Raw genomic sequence first — 21,047 nt, forward strand, 5'->3', positions numbered from 1 at the left:
AACTCCCTCCCACACAATTAAAGTGAAGGCATGTCCCTCATCAAAATCACATCTCCGTCCCCCGCGACTCTGCTTTGAAGGTAAGTTTTCAAAAACTCGTCTTTTTCTTACCCTAAAAAGACGCTCAAAAATCATAATTTGTACACTATAACCGTAAACCATTTCGTCATCGCCTTCAACTAGCCCACGCCGCCGCCGCCGCCTCAGCCAGTGTGATCTCCACCGAGATGCTATCATCGTCGTCCCTCATCAAAATCACGTCTCCATCCTCCATGACTCTGCTTGTAGATACAGCAGGTTAGTATAATCTTCCCTGTATTGTCTAGATGACTAGTCCTATCCTCCCTAGCTGCATCACAAGTTCACAACCTAGTACTAGCACAAGCATTCTCGCTTTCTATGGTGGAAAGTTGAGACTAAAATGACTAAAGCATGCACATGATTCATGCTCACATTAAATCATATTCATAGCAGATCTATCCTTCGTGTATTGTGCTCTTAGTCGCCATAAGCTGATCTTAATTCTTCAAAGATTATGCTGCTTGGGCTTTATGTAAATTCCACCCTTAATTGTGTTGGAACAAACTTTTTTTTAAGAAGTTGAGAGGCTTTGTAGAAGAGCAATGATAGGCTGTATGAAAATGCAGCATGAAATGTAGCATGACACACACACTGTATGGCGGTGGGGCCCATGCAGTGTGTGTGTCATACTGCATTTTCATACTGTATTTTTATGCAATCTATCATTTCTTTTTATAGAAATGGTAAAGGAAAATGAAAGTTAGTACCCACTTCAATGTATTAATATAGAAACTATTGGAATTTGTGTCATCCTTTCTTATGGTAAATGACCTAGCAGTAAAATATGTCTTACCACAGTGCATTGTATCTTCCACAAGTGCAACAATAGTAATATATCAGTGATTCTGGTGAGAAATTATTAAGTTTGACGTACTTTTTGGGAGCATTTGTAACAGTCATTGATGGTTAAGCTAAGATTCAACATGGGAGAATAGGTTGGATCATCCAGACAAGGCATGTAAATAAGGTCGAGATGTACTTTTCCTACTGAATGTATATTTTTAATTCTGGTGAGAACATATTAACTTCTATATCAGGCAATGCGAGAATGTTTGTGACAGTCGCTAGTAGTAAGTTGTGATGCTACTAGGGAGGATAGGACTAGTCATCTAGACAATACAAGAAAGATTATACTAACCTACTGTATCCACAAGCAGAGTCGCGGAAGATGGAGACGTGATTTTGATGAGGGACGGCGACGACAACATCTCGGTGGAGATCACACCGGTTGAAGGCGACGGCGATGTCGGCTGGTTGAAGGCGACGATGAAATAGTTTAAGATTAGAGCGCACAAATTACGATTTTTGAGCGTCTTTTTACGGTAAGAAAAAGATGAGTTTTTGAAAGCTTACCTTCAAAGCAGAGTCGCGAGGGACGGAGACGTGATTTTGATGAGGGACGGCGACGACAATGTCTCGGTGGAGATCACACCAGCTAAAGGTGACGATGGCGTGGATCGGCTGAAGGCAATGACGGAACGGTTTAGGGTTAGAGCGCACAAGTCATGATTTTTAGGCAACGACGGAGGCGGAAAACCTAACCTCAGGCGACAACGCAGTGTAACAGCAGAGATGCGAGCTTGGGGTATAGGGTTAGCATGGTGAGATCGAGTTTTTTTTCCTGCTAGCACGATTTTTTTTCTAGCCAACACGACTCTGTGAAGAGAAAATCCCAACCAAATCAATAGTGCATACAAATCATGTAAATGAAATTGCGCAGGATATTATATATATATATATATATATATATATATAAACTTTTATAAATATTGCTTACTAACCATTGAATTTAAAAATATAAAATTTTTAAATAATTAAATTAAACTAAATTAAGAGTTAGATGGATAAATTCAAGTCAAACTTAAACTTAAAAAATAAATTTAATTTTAAGTTCAATTTTATCTTACTAAATAATCTTAAATAATATAAATTATACACTTTTATTTTGTATTACAATTTTCTCAATTTTATCTATTTTTCACCATCTTTTTATAATCTTATCCAATCCAACTCATCTTCGCATTTGTTGGGTCCCACTGCCACGCTGGAAATAGAAAAAAAATGCCGCACTGCCCGCTCTCTGACCGCCACGTGTCGGACGCTTTTTGGCCCCAAATAAACTTCTGGTTGCGGATCTACCCGCCATGTGAGACGCGTCAAGGCTTATCCATCCCCTCTTTTGTCCCGTGCCTCCACGTATCTGCATTCGTCGCCGTCCATTATCGATCTGACGGCTTATAACGGCGCTGCTGCCTGTCTCAAATACGCGGTCGGTGGCTGGGTTCCACTTTTTTTTTTCAATCGTTATTTATCCTCCGCCGTGCGTTCTCGATCCGACGGTGTAGATCGTCTTCGTCGCCTATAAAATGAGTTCGTAACGAATTCAAATTATACTTCTTTCAGCATCTCCGTTTGCTGCCTGCATTTTTACAGATCAGTCTATTTTAGGAAGTTTTTCTTGCGCTTTGGTCCCTGTGATTATACATTTGAGCCCTTCAACTACTCGGTATTTCGACTTAGAGTCCTTTGTGACGGCTGCAATCGGATCCATGGAGATCGCCGTCGCCGTGAGGCCCTTCGGCTCGAAGCGCCCCATCGGCGTTCCCCGGCGCCGATTCGCCTCCTCATGTGTCCGCGCCGCTGTGGCCCCCGCAAAGGACGAGGCTGGGGTCTCGGATCTTCGCAGACTCTCCACTGCGGCAGGGCCTCTGCATCCTGGCAGCGATCTAGCCTTTGAGCGGATCCTCGTCCAGGGCCTCGCCGCCGTGAAGCCGTTGGTGATCGAGCGCGTGGAGCCGGAGAATGAACTTCTGGCGGTGCTTGTGGTGGAAAAGGAGGAGGAAGAGATGAAGAGAGTAGTAGTGAAGGTCGCCGAGGAGCGGAAGGAGCCGGCGGTTGAGAAGGAGGCTTGGAGGTTGTTGAATGATGCGGTGGTGAGCTACTGTGGGAGCCCAGTGGGGACGGTGGCCGCCAACGTTCCGGAGGCTGAAGCCCTCAACTACGATCAGGTCTTCATCAGGGATTTCGTGCCGTCGGCGGTCGCCTTCCTCCTCAAGGGGGAGACCGAGATCGTTCGAAATTTCCTCTTGCACACCTTGCAATTGCAGGTAATTCCAATAAAAATTTCTTCTTTTCCTATCTACTAATTCCTCTATCGATCTTCTGGTACCAATTTGCCTCTTTTCAAGGAATTACGCAAATATTCCACCAAAGCCAGCTTCCTGTCTCCTTGATTGTCATTTCAACTGTGAAAATTGTTAGGGTTCACTACTCAATTTGTTGTCGAACCAGACGAAAATAGCATTGAAAAATAAAGCTCTTTTGGCAGTACTTTGAAATCAACTTTTGTGTCTGTTAAGAATAATGCCTTCTGTGCCGACTGATCAAACATAAACTTCTAAAAAGAGTTTTGAAACTTGAAGTCCTTTATCTTCTTCAATTGTCCTTTTTGCATACAATTAAGAAAGCCCCAAAACTTTCCTGGCTGTAGTTTCCATGAATAAACATAGAATTTTTTTTGGTGAATAAACATTGATATATCTTTTTGTTCTTCTCCTAATTTGAATGCGTGATATGTAGAGTTGGGAGAAGACTGTAGACTGCTACAGCCCTGGACAAGGGTTAATGCCTGCAAGCTTCAAGGTTCGAAGTGTGCCCATGGATGGAAGAAAGGATGAAGTTGAGGAGATTCTTGACCCTGATTTCGGTGAATCAGCCATTGGACGAGTTGCACCAGTAGATTCTGGTGGGTCTAGTTTAATGAGTTTATTTAGATTAACCAATGAGTGATAATAGTTAATCCCTCTGACGCACTAATCCTTTGTTTCACAGGATTGTGGTGGATCATATTGCTAAGAGCTTACGGGAAGATCACTGGGGATTATACATTACAAGAGAGAGTGGATGTCCAGATTGGCATTCGATTGATCTTGAACTTGTGCTTATCTGATGGGTTTGATATGTTCCCTACTCTACTTGTTGCCGACGGATCTTGCATGATTGATCGGCGAATGGGCGTCCATGGACATCCTCTTGAGATCCAAGTAATTTTAATGTTGTATCTTTTTATTCAATATCCCTAAGGCATTTTGTCAAGTAATATGCGTTCTCTTTTGCCATATCAGATATTTGTTCTCTTCCAACTGATAATGACAAATCACCATGCATGAATTAACTGGCTAATCTCTGTCCTTTTGATAAAAATAGTTAAATGCTTCCCGTAAGTAATTTATTTTTAGGGGTTAAAAGTTATGCCTACACTGAACAGATATTAAATTAACAAGCTGGATTACTATTTAATAGCAGGAATTTGAATACAAGGCCAATAAGATAGTCCAAAGATGAGAACCATATAAACTATGCCTTTTAAACCTCAATGACATTAATGTATTCAAGTAGCAAAATGGAATCATTTTATTTAGTTCAGTTGTAGTATTGGTTAAAGTGATTTGTGATTTTGGAATCTGAATGAGACAGATATTTATTGAGGTTTATTTATGTAATAACACATATTTGGTCATTTTCATGCAGGCTTTATTCTACTGTGCTTTGCGTTGCTCGCGTGAGATGATTGCCATTGATGATGGATCCAGGAGCTTGCTGCGTGCAGTTAACAAAAGGCTCACTGCACTATCATTCCATATCAGAGAGTACTATTGGGTTGACATGAAGAAGATCAATGAGATTTATCGCTACAAGACTGAAGAATACTCCCAAGGTGCTACTAACAAATTCAACATCTATCCGGAGCAAATTCCTAGTTGGCTAGTCGATTGGATTCCTGAAAAAGGTGGCTACTTGATCGGGAACCTTCAGCCAGCTCACATGGATTTCAGGTTCTTCTCACTGGGTAATCTATGGGCTATCACTTCATCTTTAACCACTCCGAGACAAGCTGAGGAGATTCTGAACCTGATGGAGAATAAATGGGAGGATTTCATCGGGAATATGCCTCTCAAGATATGTTATCCTGCGTTAGAACATGATGAATGGCGCATAATTACTGGAAGTGATCCAAAAATACGTAAGTAAAAAATCCAACACAGACTTCTGTTTCATGAGAGTTTCAATCTTCATGGCTTAGAACTTGAATCAGTTTTCTGTCATCTTTCACCAATATGTAATGTTGGTGATGTTAATGATATGAAATGCTACTAGTTATTCTAAAAGTAATAAGCAACCATAAACTCAAAAGTTCTCTTTGATGATTGTCGTAATTGCAACAGTCGATAATTTGCAAATCACATTTCTGTCATCCTTTAGCAATATGACAAATTGTTGATGTTAGGGATGCCAAATATCACTTGTTATTCTAAAAGCAAAGGTAATAGGTATCCATAAAAGTTACCTTAGTTTCTTGATCTAATAACAATAGATATTTTGCAGGCCTTGGTCATATCATAATGGTGGATCATGGCCTACCCTACTATGGCAGGTATTAAAGTGTTCATGGATAGTTTTCTATCACTCTCTATTACTTACGATCATTTTACTAATTGTATTGACTTTGTGATGTTCCAGTTCACATTGGCTTGCATCAAGATGGGCCGGCCTGAATTAGCTCGAAAAGCTGTCTCTGTAGCTGAGAAAAGGCTTTCAAATGATCAATGGCCTGAATACTATGACACCCTGACCGCAAGATTCATCGGTAAGCAATCGCGGCTGTATCAAACATGGACAATTGCTGGGTTTCTGGCATCAAAGTTGCTGCTGGAGAATCCAGAAATGGCTTCCATATTCACATTTGAGGAAGATATGGAGCTACTGGAAGGCTGTGCCTGCAGTCTGACAAACCATCCTCGTGCCAAATGCTCACGGCACGTTCCAAAAGCGCAGGTCCTCGTATAACTTGTCGAAGATACGTAACCATTCTTTGATGCTTGTACGGTATATAAGAAAACCGAAAACCATACATGGAAGAGGGATCAACCTCCACACAACATTGTTTCCTCATTGAGGTATGCTCTTTTTTTGTTGAGCTACCATCATGGTGACTGTGTATCAGTGATGTCTAAAAGATTTGGCCTTTGTAAAAAAAAATTTATGTATAAATTTGAATACAACTTTTTTATGTTCATGTTGATCCATGTTCTTGTAGGATTTTTTTGTTTGTAATTAACTCTCAGCAACCATTGGAATCTCACTGCTTGTCTTGAAAGAATATATGTTGCTTTATATGTAATCAAACTGCAAATTATGCTTCATAGCTCAGATAAGTTCTGTTGGTGATTCACAGAATTAATCAGTGCAAATTTCGTAATATGATCCTAATTAGTTGCCAAACTGATAACTTAAGCTGCTGAGTGCAGTGCCAAAAAGTGCGCTTATGAAATGAAATTTTGGGCTTCAAAGAATCATCGAAAGAAATAAAATAATAATAAAAATTGACATAGCGGATAACTATTGATTCCCTTAATTCAATTATGAATATTGAAAATAATCTTTTAAATTGTTGATTCAATATTGAATGGAGAAAACCATAAAAAAAAATTGATAGGACAAATATGATTAGGCATAGACAACTAAACTTGAAATTTAGAAAGAAACGAAGTGACCGCAAATATTATTGATCAAAAGTTAAAAATCTAAAATACTCTCAAAACTCTAACTCGACAAAAATAATAAAAAGATTAAAATTGCTCTTCTAGTCTCACATCATTCTCTTTAGAGGGAAGAAAATTCACTCACAAATTATTGACTATGCCATTATCTGAAGAATCACCATGAAAAGGAATCACATGCTTCACATAGAAAACATTGATAGGACAAATATGATTAGGTAGCTTCAAATGATAGACATTGGGGTTTATTTTCTCAACAATGTCGACATGATCAATTTTTTTGACCGACAATTTAATGTACTCTTCAACAATAAAATGATCCTTAGTTAAACTGTCAACATAAAATCTCTTACATCAAACTTCAAATGCTGGCACTTTTGACCAGCAATGTGCTTATTTCTAACATCAAATGATCCTCGTCGAACTGAATCAAAAATAATAAAATTGAAACTTCACCTACAAATTTAGGTTGTTTCATCGTGGTCTTGTTACCATCCTTGCCTCATAGTTGAGAGAGGGCTTGACTTCAATGCATATACGAAGCATAATCCTCACCACCATCTCTGGATAGGAACCTCGTTGCACTCTTACCATTAAGCATGATACAGTTTGATCCATGTAGAACAACATTTGCGACATCTATAGCCTCTGCATGGGTTGGGCGTGGGGATTTGATCATCGATTCTAGCATTTGTAGATCATCATTTTTTATGCAAGGAAAATTTTCTCAACAAATATCGAATGCCATGAAACTTTTCTACAACCATGTCAAATTGTTTGTCAACCATCTCTCAAAATTATTGTTCCATATCATGATCAAAAGCATTATCAACGCATTATTATCTCCTCGGTGGCATGATTTTATTGATTCAATTGCAAATACAAAAAATTTTTTTTTTAAAATCTTGTTGATTCAATAGAATACCAGAAGATAGACAACCAAACTATATTATTAATAAAAAATTAAAAATCTAAAACCAACTAAATAATAATTTAAATAGACTCAAGAACCTAACATTACAAAGACAAAAATATCTTCAAAATCCTAACTCGACAAACATAATAAAAAAGATTAAAATTATTATTTTTTGTTCCCACATAATAACTGGAGCACAACTTGAATATGTTATTTGAGATTAAGTAGAATGCTACAATTCTTGGTGAAATAAATTACAAACTCAGATGAGTTAATTTCATATAAATTTGTGGTAAGTAATCGATATACATTGTGCCTCAAGCATAACCAGCACAATGTATTAAGAAGAAAAGAATATGTAGGGTTGATAATTTGAATCATCAATCTCTGGACGATCCACAAGGACTTTCCTCTCAATATTTAGGCTTCAAAATTTGTGTCTCGTCATCCACAACCATTAGGTCAACATCCATTGCTATACATCTCGTAAGCCAAAGAGCTAGCAGTTTGTGAATAGGTCAAAGACCAAGCAACTGTTCTTGGTGCGCGTCCTGCTCCTGCATGTCCACAATTGTTTTTAAAAAAATCTGCATTAGCAATCAAAGAAAGGGTCAAATAGTCAGGAGTATGGAACCTGGTCAGCGTGAGAAACAAAGTCAACTCTTCTCTGACTTCTAGCTTGCTCCGAGATCTCCTGTGGACTTGTTTATCTTTAAAAAAAATCCATTCAATTTTTTGCCTTGAACCCAGTTGGTGCTTAGTTCTCTTTCTTCGCTGCACAATGATGGTGTGATTCTTTAATGAGATAGTTACTTGGATCTGAAAGACAACAGATAATGAAAATGTGTAGAAGTAGATGCACTTAATCCAACAGAAAACTCTATAAATTCATCTAACAGACATTGTCTCCAAAACTGTTGTGACACACTTAAAAATGTCCACCAGATTTCATAACTTCCATGCTAAATGCACCGCCAGTTTACATGTAAATAACATATACACAGATGAAAGTAAAATGAATGCAAACCCACACGTACCTTATTAACATAACAAAGTATATATTACCAACAAAGTATGAACATTAGAAGTACAATTGACAGGATTTATGCAAGTTAAGAATGAAGAACTAGTGAAACTTAGCTTAGGGAATACATGTAGGATGTATGTAAGAAAAGAATAAATGAATTGCAAGTAACATCAATTCATCTGGACGAAATTCTAGAATTAAGAACAATCCACACTTAAAAATGGAGATGACTGGAATATTTGAGAAGATGTGGAGGACCAACCTTTAAAAGAGATCTTCAAATATCAAGATCTGTTCCAAATGCACAACACTACTTGCATTGCTTAAATAATCTTTAAATTTCTCTGTACATTTGAGCTGATCTTGATATATAAAAGCCTGCAAGTCAATGTCAGTAACTAGGGGAGACCAACAATTCATTTACTGCCATTAACTACATAGGAATGTTCCTTGGCCAAAGTTGCATATATCTCACGACTAGGAAAACAATGTTTTTCCTCCATCATAGTCAAAAATTCCAAGGACAAATCAACATGGCCTCTCTCAAGTAAAGTGTCAATGAGAATTTTCCATGCAATTTCATCACAACTATAGCCCCTAGAGAGCAAGCTAGTGAAAACTGATCTAGCTTCATCAAAGCTTCCTTCTTCACATAGTCCAGAAAACAGCAACTGATAAGATGTAAGATATGGCAAATGACCACATGAAACCATAGAACTGATAAACAATTGCGCTTCTGAATACTTCTTTAGTTTACAGCAACAATTAATCAGAGAGGTAAATATATCTGCATTAGGAGGTTTACAGGCTTCTTGCATGTGTAGTAGCAAACCCTTGGCTTCCTCCAAGCGATACACCTTGCAAAAAGCATCCACAATAGAACTGTAAGATTTCACTGTTGGGTTGAAACCTTGTTTAGACATCTCATCAAAAAGTTGTAAGACTACATCGATCCCCACTTTTACCCATATATCAGCATCACTTAGAAAGGCAACATCAACTTGCTTCTTTTTCAATAGAACTTTGAGCAAAAGAGAGAAAGTTTCGTTATTGGGCTCACATGCATCTTCAACCATATTCTTGAAAGTAGACAAAACTTGATCAAAGAAACCAACCTGTACCAACCCATCAATATATGTATTGTACGTAATCGTATTAGGAATAACTCCATTTCTTTTCATTTTGGTTATCATACTTGCAGCATCTTCTATCCTTCCTTCCTTGCAATATGATCGGACAAGCACAGTATAGGTACATACATCAGGTTTGCAACCCATAGAGATCATCTGCTCCAAAACCCTGGTTCCATCTGCAGATCCATTTACTCTGACCAATTCATCGATGAAAATAGTATATGTGACCACTGCTGGTTGGATTCCTTTCTCCAACATACCATCCAGTAGGGACCTAGCCTCCTGCAACTTCTTGTCCCTGCACAAACCATCTATTATAGCACTGTAGGTGTGAGAGTCTGGTGTGTATTCCTTCACAATCATCTCCTCTAGTAATGCATGAGCAAAATCAACCTTTTCAGCCTTGCATAGCCCATCAATTAATGCAGTATAAACTAACTTATTCACCTTTCTGTCATTTTCAGAGAGAGATCTAAAGAACACAATAGCCTCTTCAGTTTTCCCACTTTTGCATAAGGCATCAATCAAAATAGAGTATGTCCACTCATTGGGAACCAAGCCTCTCTTCTCCATCAAATGCAGCAACCTAAAGGCACCTTTAATGTCACCTTCCATACAATATCCCTGAATCAATGCAGTGTAAGTAACATGGTTGGGAAACACTGCATCCTTAAGCATCTTAGTTAATAAAGCCATTGCCTTATGCATTTGCCTCTGACGAACAAGCCCACAAAGTAATTCAGTATAAGTTCTTACATTTGGCTTACACCCTCTGGACTGCATCAAATCCAATACACGGAAGGCCTCGTCAACCTTAGTAACTTTACAGTACCCATCAATCAAAACATTGTAAGTAACAACATTTGGAACCAGACCCTGCTCTAAAATATCATTCATCATCATTTTTGCATCGTCAACTCTATCCACCTTACAAAGCCCACCAATCATCACTGTGTAAACATGCAAATCAATGGAACACCCATCATCTTTCATCCAGGGAACCAATGACAAGCCCTCTTTTACCTGTCCCGCTTCACAGAGGCCATGAATGAGGGCAGAATATGTGAACTCATTCCTTGGACAACCTCTCAGAGGCATTAATAAGAACACCCGGCAGGCCCGGATCAAATCATCACTTGCACAATAGCCCAAGATGAACGAGGTGTACGTGTGAGTATCTGGATCCAATCCGTCTTGCAACAAGTAGTTCAAGTAGATCTTAGCTTCAATAACTTTCCCTTCCTTGCAATGTGCATTGATCATCGTATTGTAAGTATGAAGATTGGGAAATATCTCATCTTTTCGCATTTTCTCGTACAAATCCTTCATATCAGCAATCATACGGAACTTTGCAAGAGCCATCAGCATAAAATTATAGCATCGGAGAGACAGCGTGAAACCCGTCGGATGCAAGGATTTGAAAGTTTTAAGAACCAAGTCAGCATCAGTTGAGCAGCATGACCTGATCATGGAAACCAAGATCTCCTCGGCAGGGCGGTGAAGGTTGGATCCGGCGAGGGATTGGAGCAGGGAAGAGTACGAATCGACCGTGTGGCGGAAACCAGGGCGGCGGCCGATCCAGCGGAAGAAGTCCAGAGCAACGCGGGGATCGAGACGGCGGCATTTCAGGAGGGCGGCAACATGGAGAGGCGTCAGTGAGGAGGCGAGCCGGTGGAGGTCAGGGTTACGAGACCAATCGGGTCTGGAGAGGATGGACGACAGCTCCGATGAGGGATCAGCGGCAGCGGCGCCAGGGATTAATATGCCCGGCAGAGAGGCCGACTCATCGGGGGCAGAATCGACGAAGGAAGAGGGGCAAGAGGCGAAGCTTCGGGCCGGGATATGGTCGGCGGTGATGACGATCGGTTTAATGGAGGCAAAGAATCGTCTCATAGTGGAGACGAAGGGAGGTACCCCGCCACCCAATTAGGGTTCCTCCGTCGGGGGCGGTGGCTGCGCCGGGCGGCGGCGGCGACGGCGGCGGCGGCGACGCCGATAGTAAGCCGTGTATAGGTTCGGTTAGAGCAGAACTCAAATCTGCTCTGGTTTTTATATCTGATTGGACACAAACGCCCTTAAGAAATCTTCAAATGCCCGATGTTATGGACACGCCAAGTTTGCATTATGCACCGTCCCTATGTTGACTTATTATAAAAAAAACGTTTACATAATTGATAAAATAGGGTGTTTATATCAAACCATTTAAGAAATTATGAATATATATTTAGTGAATTAAATATTTATGAATAAATTTAATAATTTAATTAAATTAAATGAATAAATTTAAATACATATATTTAATTTGTTATTATGAATAAAAATTATGAATGGTTGACGGTTGATGAACAATACCTAAAAACTTTAATGGGGCGCTTGGTATACATTCGGTAATGGGAATGGGTATTATTTCCATTGAGGGGTTAATGACAATGGGAATGATTACCGAATTTTTGGTGCTTGGTATAGATACTGGAATAGGAATGAGAATCAATCCAACGAGTTCACCGTCGATGCTATTATACTTGAAGTCGTCGAGCACGGTGACGCAGCAGTCGTGGGAGGAGAGGAGGCGGAGGTGGAGGGGATGGGCGAGGAGAAGCAGGTCGCCCCATCCCTTTTTCTCCCACCTGTACTCCACAGAGAAGGACCGGGTGAAGGAGGCTTCGCCGGAGATCGGATAGCAGACGCTGAACCGATCAAGGACTGGCTCATAGGCGTGATCAGGGAGAGCTGCGAGGCGCACGACGCCGGCGAAGCCCGGGGCGAAGAGCAGCGAGTTGCCCTGCTGCGCGAGGAGTAGCAAAGGAAGGTCTGGCCGATGTTGAGGCGGAGAGTGTGCTTGGTGAAGGAGGCGTTGGCGGAGACGTCGATGAAGGCGTTGACGGAGGAGATGGAGATCGCAGTGGCGGCGGTAGTGGTGGAGCAGGTGACGAAGGGGCTTCCGCGGACGAGAAAGAAGCGAAGCGAAGCGAAGGGGGAAAAAGCTGAGCAGATGAGAATGAGTTTGATAACTAGGGGAGGGGTAGGTTATGAAATCAGGGATATCAAATCCTTATTTTGATTTTCATTCCCGTCTATCAAGCATTAAGAATGTGAATGAATCCTAAATCTGCCTACCAAGCGCCTGTTAAGTTTATAATTAAATAAAGACTTTAACATCTAAACAAATGAAATTCAAATTAAATTTAAAATAATTATTATAAAGATATAAAATTAGCCTGTCCTAAACTAAAATTATATATACTTCAAAACAATCTCTCTAAAATGACTTAGATCCGCTACATTATTCCCGACACCAAAATAACTCCTTCTCCACACATACTCGTCCACGTTTCATGTTGGCGGCCCCGCTACATGTCTTATGTCCGTGTTGCGCGGCGCGTTCTCCTCACGCTTTCTCTATGACATTTGTGAAAAAAACCCTCGCCGAATAAATAGCTTGACACGAATGCCCTAGAATCCCACGGCTCCCAGAATCTGTGTGGGTCTGCAAATTTCTCCTGGATTTTGGCGATCCGATCGAGCGAGGGCGACAGGAGCAGATCGAGCGTTCCTTGTTCGTCTCGTTCGTCGATTTTTCTCCGGTATTTTTTTGACTCTCCTCATTCTTCGTTTGATCCTTGCTGCGTTGGTCTCAAGTTAAACTGACGAGTTGAGCAATCGCGCTGCTGCAGGAACCCTAGTTGTTATCTGGTTGTCTGGAAGGTCTCGTCACTTGGCAGCCATGTTCGGTTCCAGCAGTAGTATGCTTCGCCTCCTCGCCGTTTAGTGCTAGGATTCTTTCTGTGATTTTGTTTTTGTAAACATGGCGTCTTTGATCTGTTCCGGTTTTGGGATTGTCGCATGGTATTTTAGTGAGTGGGATATGATGTCTGGATTGGTTCTTTTGTGGCATTGGGCTTGGTGTGCTGTATATCCACTGTATGTCGCTCGCGTTTATTTCGTGTTATTTGGCTGCAGAATTTTAGTTTGTTTACAATATGAATGATTGTTTTTTTTTTGTTTTTCGTCTCGTGTATACTGACTAGAAATTAGAAGTTTGCTTTTATTAACACAGAAGGTTGATGCTCTTCGCTGAACCTAGAGCCTGTTTTTTGGTCTGAGTTTTGTCTTGTTTCTTTGAGCTTTAAATCTAAGTTGCAAGTTTATGCTACCTATTTTGAATTTCTGCATTCTTCATTTTTTAATTTATTTGTTTTCTAATTCTATTTCTGAGTGAGGTTAATTGGATATACAGCTTTCGGTCAATCTTCAACTAGTCCGTTTGGTTCACAGCCAATGTTTGGGCAAACAAGCAGTACTACTACTAATCCGTTTGCGCCCAAACCCTTTGGAAGCCCAAATCCTTTTGGTACCCAGAATGGGAGTTCGATTTTTGGAGGCACGTCTACTGGGGTCTTTGGACAACCATCAACACCTGCCTTTGGCGCTTCATCAGCTCCGGCTTTTGGGAGCTCAACGCCTGCCTTTGGTGCATCATCAACTCCTGCTTTTGGCAGTGCATCCTCTTCATTTGGTGGTACGTTCTTAATCATAACTAATTCCTAGATTGCAGTAAAATGGTTTGGTCATGAGCTGGATGATGGACTTGACATCCTGTCAATTCTTGCTATTTTGTTTCTTGCTAGCTAAAGTACTCTTATCATTTTAGAAATCTTATTCATTTTCTCGCATGGTGTTTTAGTTTCTTTAGTTAATTGAAAAGATATAGTAAATTATTTAGACTAAGTTTTAGGAGTAATTTATTCCATTCATCTTGTTTGTTGTTGTGAAGAAATAGGAACTCCTATATGATTGGTATAGAAGTCTTATTAAGATGTTTGATTCAGTTAGGCTTTCCTTATAGGAGTTTCTAGTTGTTATCCGATTGTGGATGAGGTTGGTATGGGATTCCAGCTCCAGTGAGAACTAGATTATGCATCTCCAAGTTGTGTATTATTATGCCTATTATTAGCATTTTTTTACATGGAATCTAAACTCTGATTGAAACTGTTTACAACATTTTATCTCATTAAAATTTTGCATATCTTGTTACACTGAAAATTTTCTGATTTGGATTTTTACCACAAAGAGGGAGCCTGACAATGATGGTTTCATGTTCCAAGGACTATCAAATTTATGCCTTTGTGACTAAGCATTGCCTCTCCAATGTGACAATTTTTTTCTTCAGTTTTTATTTTTTGCTTCCACGTGTTTCTATTCTGACATCTTGCTTTTTGGAGAAATTCACTGATGCTGAGACGAATTTCTTGTTTGTAGGTTCTTCTTTGTTTGGACAGAAGCCAGCCTTTGGGACTTTTGGTTCATCTCCAAACCAATCAAGTCCATTTGGCAGTACATTTCAGCCAACACAACCAGCATTTGGGAGCAGCCTCTTTGGTTCCACAACCCCATTCGGTCAATCCAGTCAACCTGCATTTGGTGCTACTACTACCCCAACTTTTGGCTCTACAAGCACCCCATCTTTTGGTACAGCTACTACACTAGCATTTGGCGCCACAACTACACCAGCATTTGGTGCCACAAGCACACCAGCATTTGGTTCTACGACAACCCCAGCATTTGGTTCAACGACAACACCCCTCTTTGGTTCCACAGGAACATCGTTTGGGGTTTCAAGTTCTCCAGCATTTGGTACAACAGCAGCACCATCTTTTGGTACTCAAACCGCCTCTGTGTTTGGGTCTTCAAGTGCGCCAGCATTTGGTGCATCTAGTGCTCCAACATTCGGCTCTCCGAGTGTTTCTGCTTTTGGCACATCAAATACCCCTTTCAGTTTTAGTTCCACCCCAGCCTTTGGCCAGTCAGCATCTGCATTTGGCAGTACACCTTTTGGAGCATCACCATCTCCTTTTGGTGCTCAGGGCTCCCCATTCGGCAAGTTATTTTGACATTTTCTCCAGAAACTCTATTCCTTGACAAAATACTTGTTTTTAAATTTTTCATATTTCCATATTGTAGTGCTCTTAGGTGGCTATATATTGCTCTTGAATTTGCTGCATGCCTTTCTGCTAGCTGAACTTTTTAAGTAGTACCTCTGATTTCTTCTCTGTATTTTGATATCTTGCAGGTGCTCAGGCAACAACACCATCCCCTGGTAACCCAGGTTTTGGACAATCAGCTTTTGGGACTCAGCCCGGAGGAACAAGAGTTGCATCATATAGCCCAACACCTGAGGCTGATGGTGGTACTAGTAGTCAGCCTGCTGGCAAGCTGGAATCCATAAGTGCAATGTCTGTGTATAAAGAAAAGAGTCATGAGGAATTAAGATGGGAGGATTATCAACGAGGTGATAAAGGTAAAAGTTAATTGGTTCTGGGTGATTGTATGCTCTTCCTTGAGTCTCTTATTTCTTGAATCTCACAGTTTCATTTATCAATTGGTTTTAAAAAAAATTCTTGCATAACCTTAAAATTATATTGGACATGTGTTTCTGCATGTGCTTCTGAAAATGGCAGAAGAAGAGCTAGTAAAATTTATTTTCCTGCTTAGATGCCCTGTTTTGCTTAAGTTGGATGTATGTTTCCTAATGATGCCCTGAGTAAAAGAATAGCATCATATGACTAATTTATTGGTTGTATAGTTGTTCTTGTTCAACTATTGATCTATATTCTCTATTATGTTTCACATAGTGTATATGCTATTTTCAACTGCCATAACTATCTAGCAGCTTTGTTTTCCATTATTGCCTTTTTTCATACATTGAATATTCTGCTGCTATTAACGAAAACATTATTCTCTCAGGGGGATCCAATCAGTCTGGACAGCCTGCAGGAGCAATAAATGTTTCTGCACCATCTCAACCTAGCCCTTATGTTTCTACAGGCACGTTTGGTCAATCTGCTGCAAACCCTTTTTCTTCGACCACTCCTTCGAATCCCTTTGCTCTTAAATCTCCAAGTTTTGGTTCATCTGGGTTTGGTTCTACTTCTACATCACTTTTCAACTCACCATTCTCTGCTTCCTCATCGAGTCCGTTTGGTCCAACTTCTACAACTTCTTTGTTTGGTGCTTCTAGTAGTTCTACATTTGGTTCAAGTTCATCACCTTCACTTTTTGGTGGATCAAGTGCACCTGCTTTTGGCTCTTCAGCATCAATCTTCAGCAATTCATTGGCAGGGTCTAGTTCGGCTTTTGGATCTGGCCTGGCATTTGGCAGTACTCAAGCTTCTGGGCTTTTCCAGTCTTCTCCTGCTCCTTTTGGGCAAACATCAACGCCTTTTGGACAGCCAACTAGTGGAACAACTTCTGCCTTTGGATCAAATCTATTTAGCACTCCATCTACTGGTTTTGGTGGGAGTTTATTCAGCAGTTCAACACCGTCACTCTTTCCTTCAAGCACTCCAGCTGGATTTAATACAACTGTAAGTAATACTCGCTTAATGCATTCATATGATATTATTGATATTTGAGTAGGTTTGAATGATAATTATTGTTCGTGTTCCCAGCCTGCAGCACAGACAGCCTTCCAACCAGCTCCAGCAGTCCAACCATCAAGTGCATTATCATTTTCAAATTTTGGACAGATACAACCAGGTATATCTGATGAATTTTCCTGTCCCTTATTTGATTTTCTAATTGGTTTCTCAGATATGATTATTTACGTCATGTTTCTTTTCTTTTGAAAATTCAGCCTCTTCCAGTGGCTTTGGTGCTATGTCAAACATCTTCAGTCAAAACCCCATTGGACAGCCGTATGCTCCATTTCTTTTTTGCTATCTTGTCTTTCCACCTGACATTTTTTCTTCTTTTTTCTATGCTAATGCTGTGAGCAATATGGTTCCTTGCAATATTCTGCAATCTAATTGTTAAAAGGTGACCTATACAGTCATCCTACTATGTCAAAACAACTGAGCTTAGTTTTTATTAAAGAAAAAGGCACTAGATCTACTAATTAATTATCCTAGTTATTTCCCAGTTCCGTGATCGTGTTCTTCTTCAGTCTTTTTTATATTGCAAAATGTAAATATGCTTTTAAGAGATAACAACAACCTCTGCTTGCCTGTAATAGATGCATCAATCTAATAATAGCATGTTTCATGTTCTCTGAAAAGAAATTTTGTCAGCTAAGGAATCTTGATCAGAATCACATATTGATGAGTTAATGAGCCAATTGACTTAGAACTTAGTCTAATGGTTCCCATAAGTGTTTCAACTTGAAAGGATTTTTGTTTACAATAGCTATGAATCAAGATGGCCATATTTAATGCTAACCCAAGTTAAGAAGTAATGCAACAGGTGGGCTATTGTGGTAAGAATACACCGTTTAGTGTTTTCAAATACTTTTCATTTCACTTGACATGTGAAGTCAGTGTAGGGGGGTCAACCTGATTCACTTTTCTATAATTTGCCAATTGGGAGTCAGTGTCATAGCTTTTCATATTGTTGCTTTAAGTTTTGAGCCTTCGTTCAAATTTATTAAAAGGTTACAACGTAAGGCTTCATAAGGACTGTTGTTTTGTCATTTATTTATTCATTAAATTGGTAACTCTCCTGTATATCCATGATTCAGTGCTGTTGGTCAGTCCAATGTGGTCATGCAACCAGTTCCTGTTGCAAATCCTTTTGGGACGCTTCCTGCAATGCCTCATATGTCAATTGGTCGTGTGGGCTCTACTCCCGCAATTCAGTATGGAATTTCGAGCATGCCTGTAAGTTTTACTTTATTCAAAATGACAAGTTTTGCTATAATATTGGATGACTAATTTATGATTGGAACTATCCATTATCATATTCCACTTTCTTTGCTGTTAACAGGTTGCTGATAAGCCTATTCCTGCAAGGAATTCACTGTTACTAGTTCCACGAATTTCCTCTCAGAGAAGGATTAGACTGCCTCCAAGGAAATACTCCCCTAAAACTGATGGCCCAAAGGTGAGAAATTAATATGAGGATAATGTGCTATTTTGCTAATTTGGTTACATGTTAAGGAAGTATAAGCTGCCAAAAAATTGTCATCATCTAAATAACTCTTCATTTGCAGGTGCCCTTTTTTGCTGATGATGAAACACTTTCCACACCAAAAGCAGATGCACTTTTCATTCCCAGAGAAAATCCTAGGGCTCTGGTTATACGCCCAGTTGAGGAATGGCCTCCTCGAAGTATCATGGAAAAGGGTAGTATCTCCAAAGATAGACCAAACTCAGCCAATGAAAATGGTAAGATTCTTCTTTCTCCGTTATCTTATTTTAAGAAAGTGGTTAAAATCTCAGTGGCCATGGATAGTGAAATTAGAATCAGTTATGATGAGGTTAAATATACTTTAATGGAATTTTATGTAGGTAAAACTTTATATTTGGATGATAGATTATCAAAGTTTGAAAGAGTTAATTTGGAGACTTAACTAAATTACCTATTTATATGAATCTACGTCATATTATTTATTCTTCTAATCATGAAGGGAGCAAATTGATTAGTCATACCATCGAATTTTAAGAAAAGGTTATAGAAAAAAATAAAGATGAAATAAACATTTTTGAAAATTTATTTGGTTTTATACCCCTGAAAAACCAACCAAAAATAATATTTATCTAAGAGACATGAATAATGAAGTATAGAGAAAAGAAATATAATTTTTGTTTACTTGGAATAAATTAACCACCTTGTGTTATTCACTAATACCTGATGGCGTTTCATTCAGGTAAAGTGCCAGGAGAGGCTTCTGCTCCAGCTTATAAGGAACTTGATGAAGGTGATAATGATGGTAAGCTTCTTGTACCAGTTTATCCTTTATGAAATCCAACCTTGAATCTTTGTTCAGAAAGAAAAGTAAAAGCTTTCACGATGCTGTTATTGAATCAGCATTCAGCACTATAGATGTTGTTTTGGGTTTCTGATATAGTAATGATTAATGCTATTTAAGATACATTTTGACCATGTGACGAATGACCATTTTCTTTTTTTTTTTGCAAGTTTTCTTATGTGTCAATTGTATGCAGATAATTTCACAGGGCTAGCTAAAATTTTCCAAATACAAAACTATAGGTAGTTGCACGATAACTATCGCGTGATCTTGCTGGGACTATTAGAGCTACTTGTTTGATAACATTAGAAGTCTTGTTTGAGAATGCATTACTTGCCCCGGGGCCGAAAATGGTTAAGCTATTTATTGATTTTTTTTACTCAATATAAAACATTTAGTGTTTTTTTTGGCATTTTTCCTCTTCTTTTTGTTGACTTATATTGTTGTGGGTTCTTATTCTGTGGCATTCAAAATTATGCAGAGCCTGTTACTGAGAATGGACACTCCAAGGATCACACTGGCCCAACTCCATCGCCCTCTAAACCTACGCACAAGGCGAATGGTGGCATCAGTGACGATCATATGCAAAAAGCCACAGCTTCTTACATGAAAATGTCTGGACACAGGGCAGGCAAGGCAGCGATCACGTATGAGCATGGTCCCGGCATAGAAGCACTTATGCCTAAGCTACGCCGAGATGATTACTATACTATCCCTCGAATCCAGGAACTGGCTGCAAAAGAGCGTGCGGAGCCAGGCTTCTGCCGGAATGTCAAGGATTTTGTCGTCGGTCGGCATGGCTATGGCAGCATCAAGTTCTATGGAGAAACTGATGTCCGGGCGCTCGACCTGGAGTTGATTGTCCAGTTCAACCACCGCGAGGTGATCGTTTACAGTGATGATGATAAGAAGCCTCCGGTCGGGCAAGGGCTGAACAAACCTGCAGAGGTGACACTCCTCGACATAAAATGCATCGACAAGAAGACAGGCGAGCAGTTGACAGAGGGGCCGAGGGTGGAGAGGTACAAGGAGATGCTGACGCGGAAGGTGAAGGAGCAAGGTGCGGAATTCATCGCGTATGATCCTGTCAAGGCGGAGTGGAAATTCAAGGTGAAGCACTTCAGCCGGTACAGGTTTCTCGACATGGATCTCTGATGTCTTGAGGAGTCTAAAAAAATGGAGGGGTCTGTGATGGTCGATTGAATCCTTCAAATTTTGTTTTGTATAGGATTTTTTTCTAACTTTGGCTGGCAGTAAAAGCACAGGGTGATCACTGTGCTGTGTTTTTTTCTTCTTCCCTTAATATGATTCTTTCGAATTGTTGGTTTCTGAACTTGTTTGGAGCTGGCATTCTCCAACTGAGTCTGAAAACATTTATTGATCTACTTTGTGAAGAATTTGTATTCCATTAAGATTACCATCAAATTAAGCTTCAGACGAGGGGCCAAAAAGGCACACACACCCAAAACCCCAAAAAAAATTAGAAAAAAGACACCTGAAACAATGAATTATAGGAACTACCTTAACTGCCAAGACAATCTATGACCAAAAATTTGGTGGCACTGGATTTATACAATGAAAGGAAGAA

General features: G+C 39.7%; 3 protein-coding genes across 5 annotated transcripts; 2 read left to right on the top strand and 1 right to left on the bottom strand.

Moving 5' to 3' along the window:
- Positions 1–2,493: 2,493 nt before the first annotated feature.
- On the top strand, positions 2,494–6,157 carry LOC141817258 (neutral/alkaline invertase 1, mitochondrial-like). Of its 2 annotated transcripts, none has more exons than XM_074704935.1 (6): positions 2,494–3,188; positions 3,661–3,826; positions 3,913–4,124; positions 4,612–5,108; positions 5,467–5,515; positions 5,602–6,157. In XM_074704935.1, exons 1-6 carry the CDS (start codon positions 2,631–2,633, stop codon positions 5,926–5,928), a joined length of 1,809 nt encoding a protein of 602 aa, XP_074561036.1. In that variant the 5' UTR covers positions 2,494–2,630; the 3' UTR covers positions 5,929–6,157. The 2 variants fall into 2 exon arrangements, with proteins under 2 accessions (XP_074561036.1, XP_074561035.1); XM_074704934.1 differs by having other exon boundaries at positions 4,612–5,104; positions 5,602–5,738.
- Positions 6,158–7,785: 1,628 nt separating this feature from the next.
- LOC141817261 (uncharacterized) lies at positions 7,786–11,610 on the bottom strand. Its single transcript, XM_074704939.1, has 3 exons — positions 8,847–11,610; positions 8,192–8,331; positions 7,786–8,114 (listed from the first exon to the last, which is right to left on the bottom strand). Exon 1 carries the CDS (start codon positions 11,608–11,610, stop codon positions 9,001–9,003), a length of 2,610 nt encoding a protein of 869 aa, XP_074561040.1. The 3' UTR covers positions 7,786–8,114; positions 8,192–8,331; positions 8,847–9,000.
- A 1,584-nt stretch (positions 11,611–13,194) lies between these two features.
- Positions 13,195–20,762, top strand: LOC141817260 (nuclear pore complex protein NUP98A-like). 2 transcript variants are annotated; one of them, XM_074704937.1, is made up of 13 exons: positions 13,195–13,301; positions 13,392–13,460; positions 13,955–14,236; positions 14,977–15,594; positions 15,788–16,015; positions 16,462–17,081; positions 17,166–17,253; positions 17,351–17,411; positions 18,230–18,368; positions 18,475–18,591; positions 18,701–18,875; positions 19,358–19,420; positions 19,941–20,762. In XM_074704937.1, the coding sequence occupies exons 2-13, from the start codon at positions 13,442–13,444 to the stop codon at positions 20,612–20,614; spliced, it is 3,084 nt and encodes a 1,027-aa protein (XP_074561038.1). In that variant the 5' UTR covers positions 13,195–13,301; positions 13,392–13,441; the 3' UTR covers positions 20,615–20,762. The 2 variants fall into 2 exon arrangements, with proteins under 2 accessions (XP_074561038.1, XP_074561039.1); XM_074704938.1 differs by lacking the exon at positions 13,392–13,460 and having other exon boundaries at positions 13,262–13,301.
- The last annotated feature ends 285 nt before the right edge of the window (positions 20,763–21,047 follow it).

This window comes from Curcuma longa, unplaced genomic scaffold, assembly GCF_044706935.1.
Source record: "Curcuma longa cultivar G26 ecotype Majalengka, Jawa Barat unplaced genomic scaffold, ITB_CL_G26_1.1 contig_19877, whole genome shotgun sequence".
NCBI lineage: Eukaryota > Viridiplantae > Streptophyta > Magnoliopsida > Zingiberales > Zingiberaceae > Curcuma > Curcuma longa.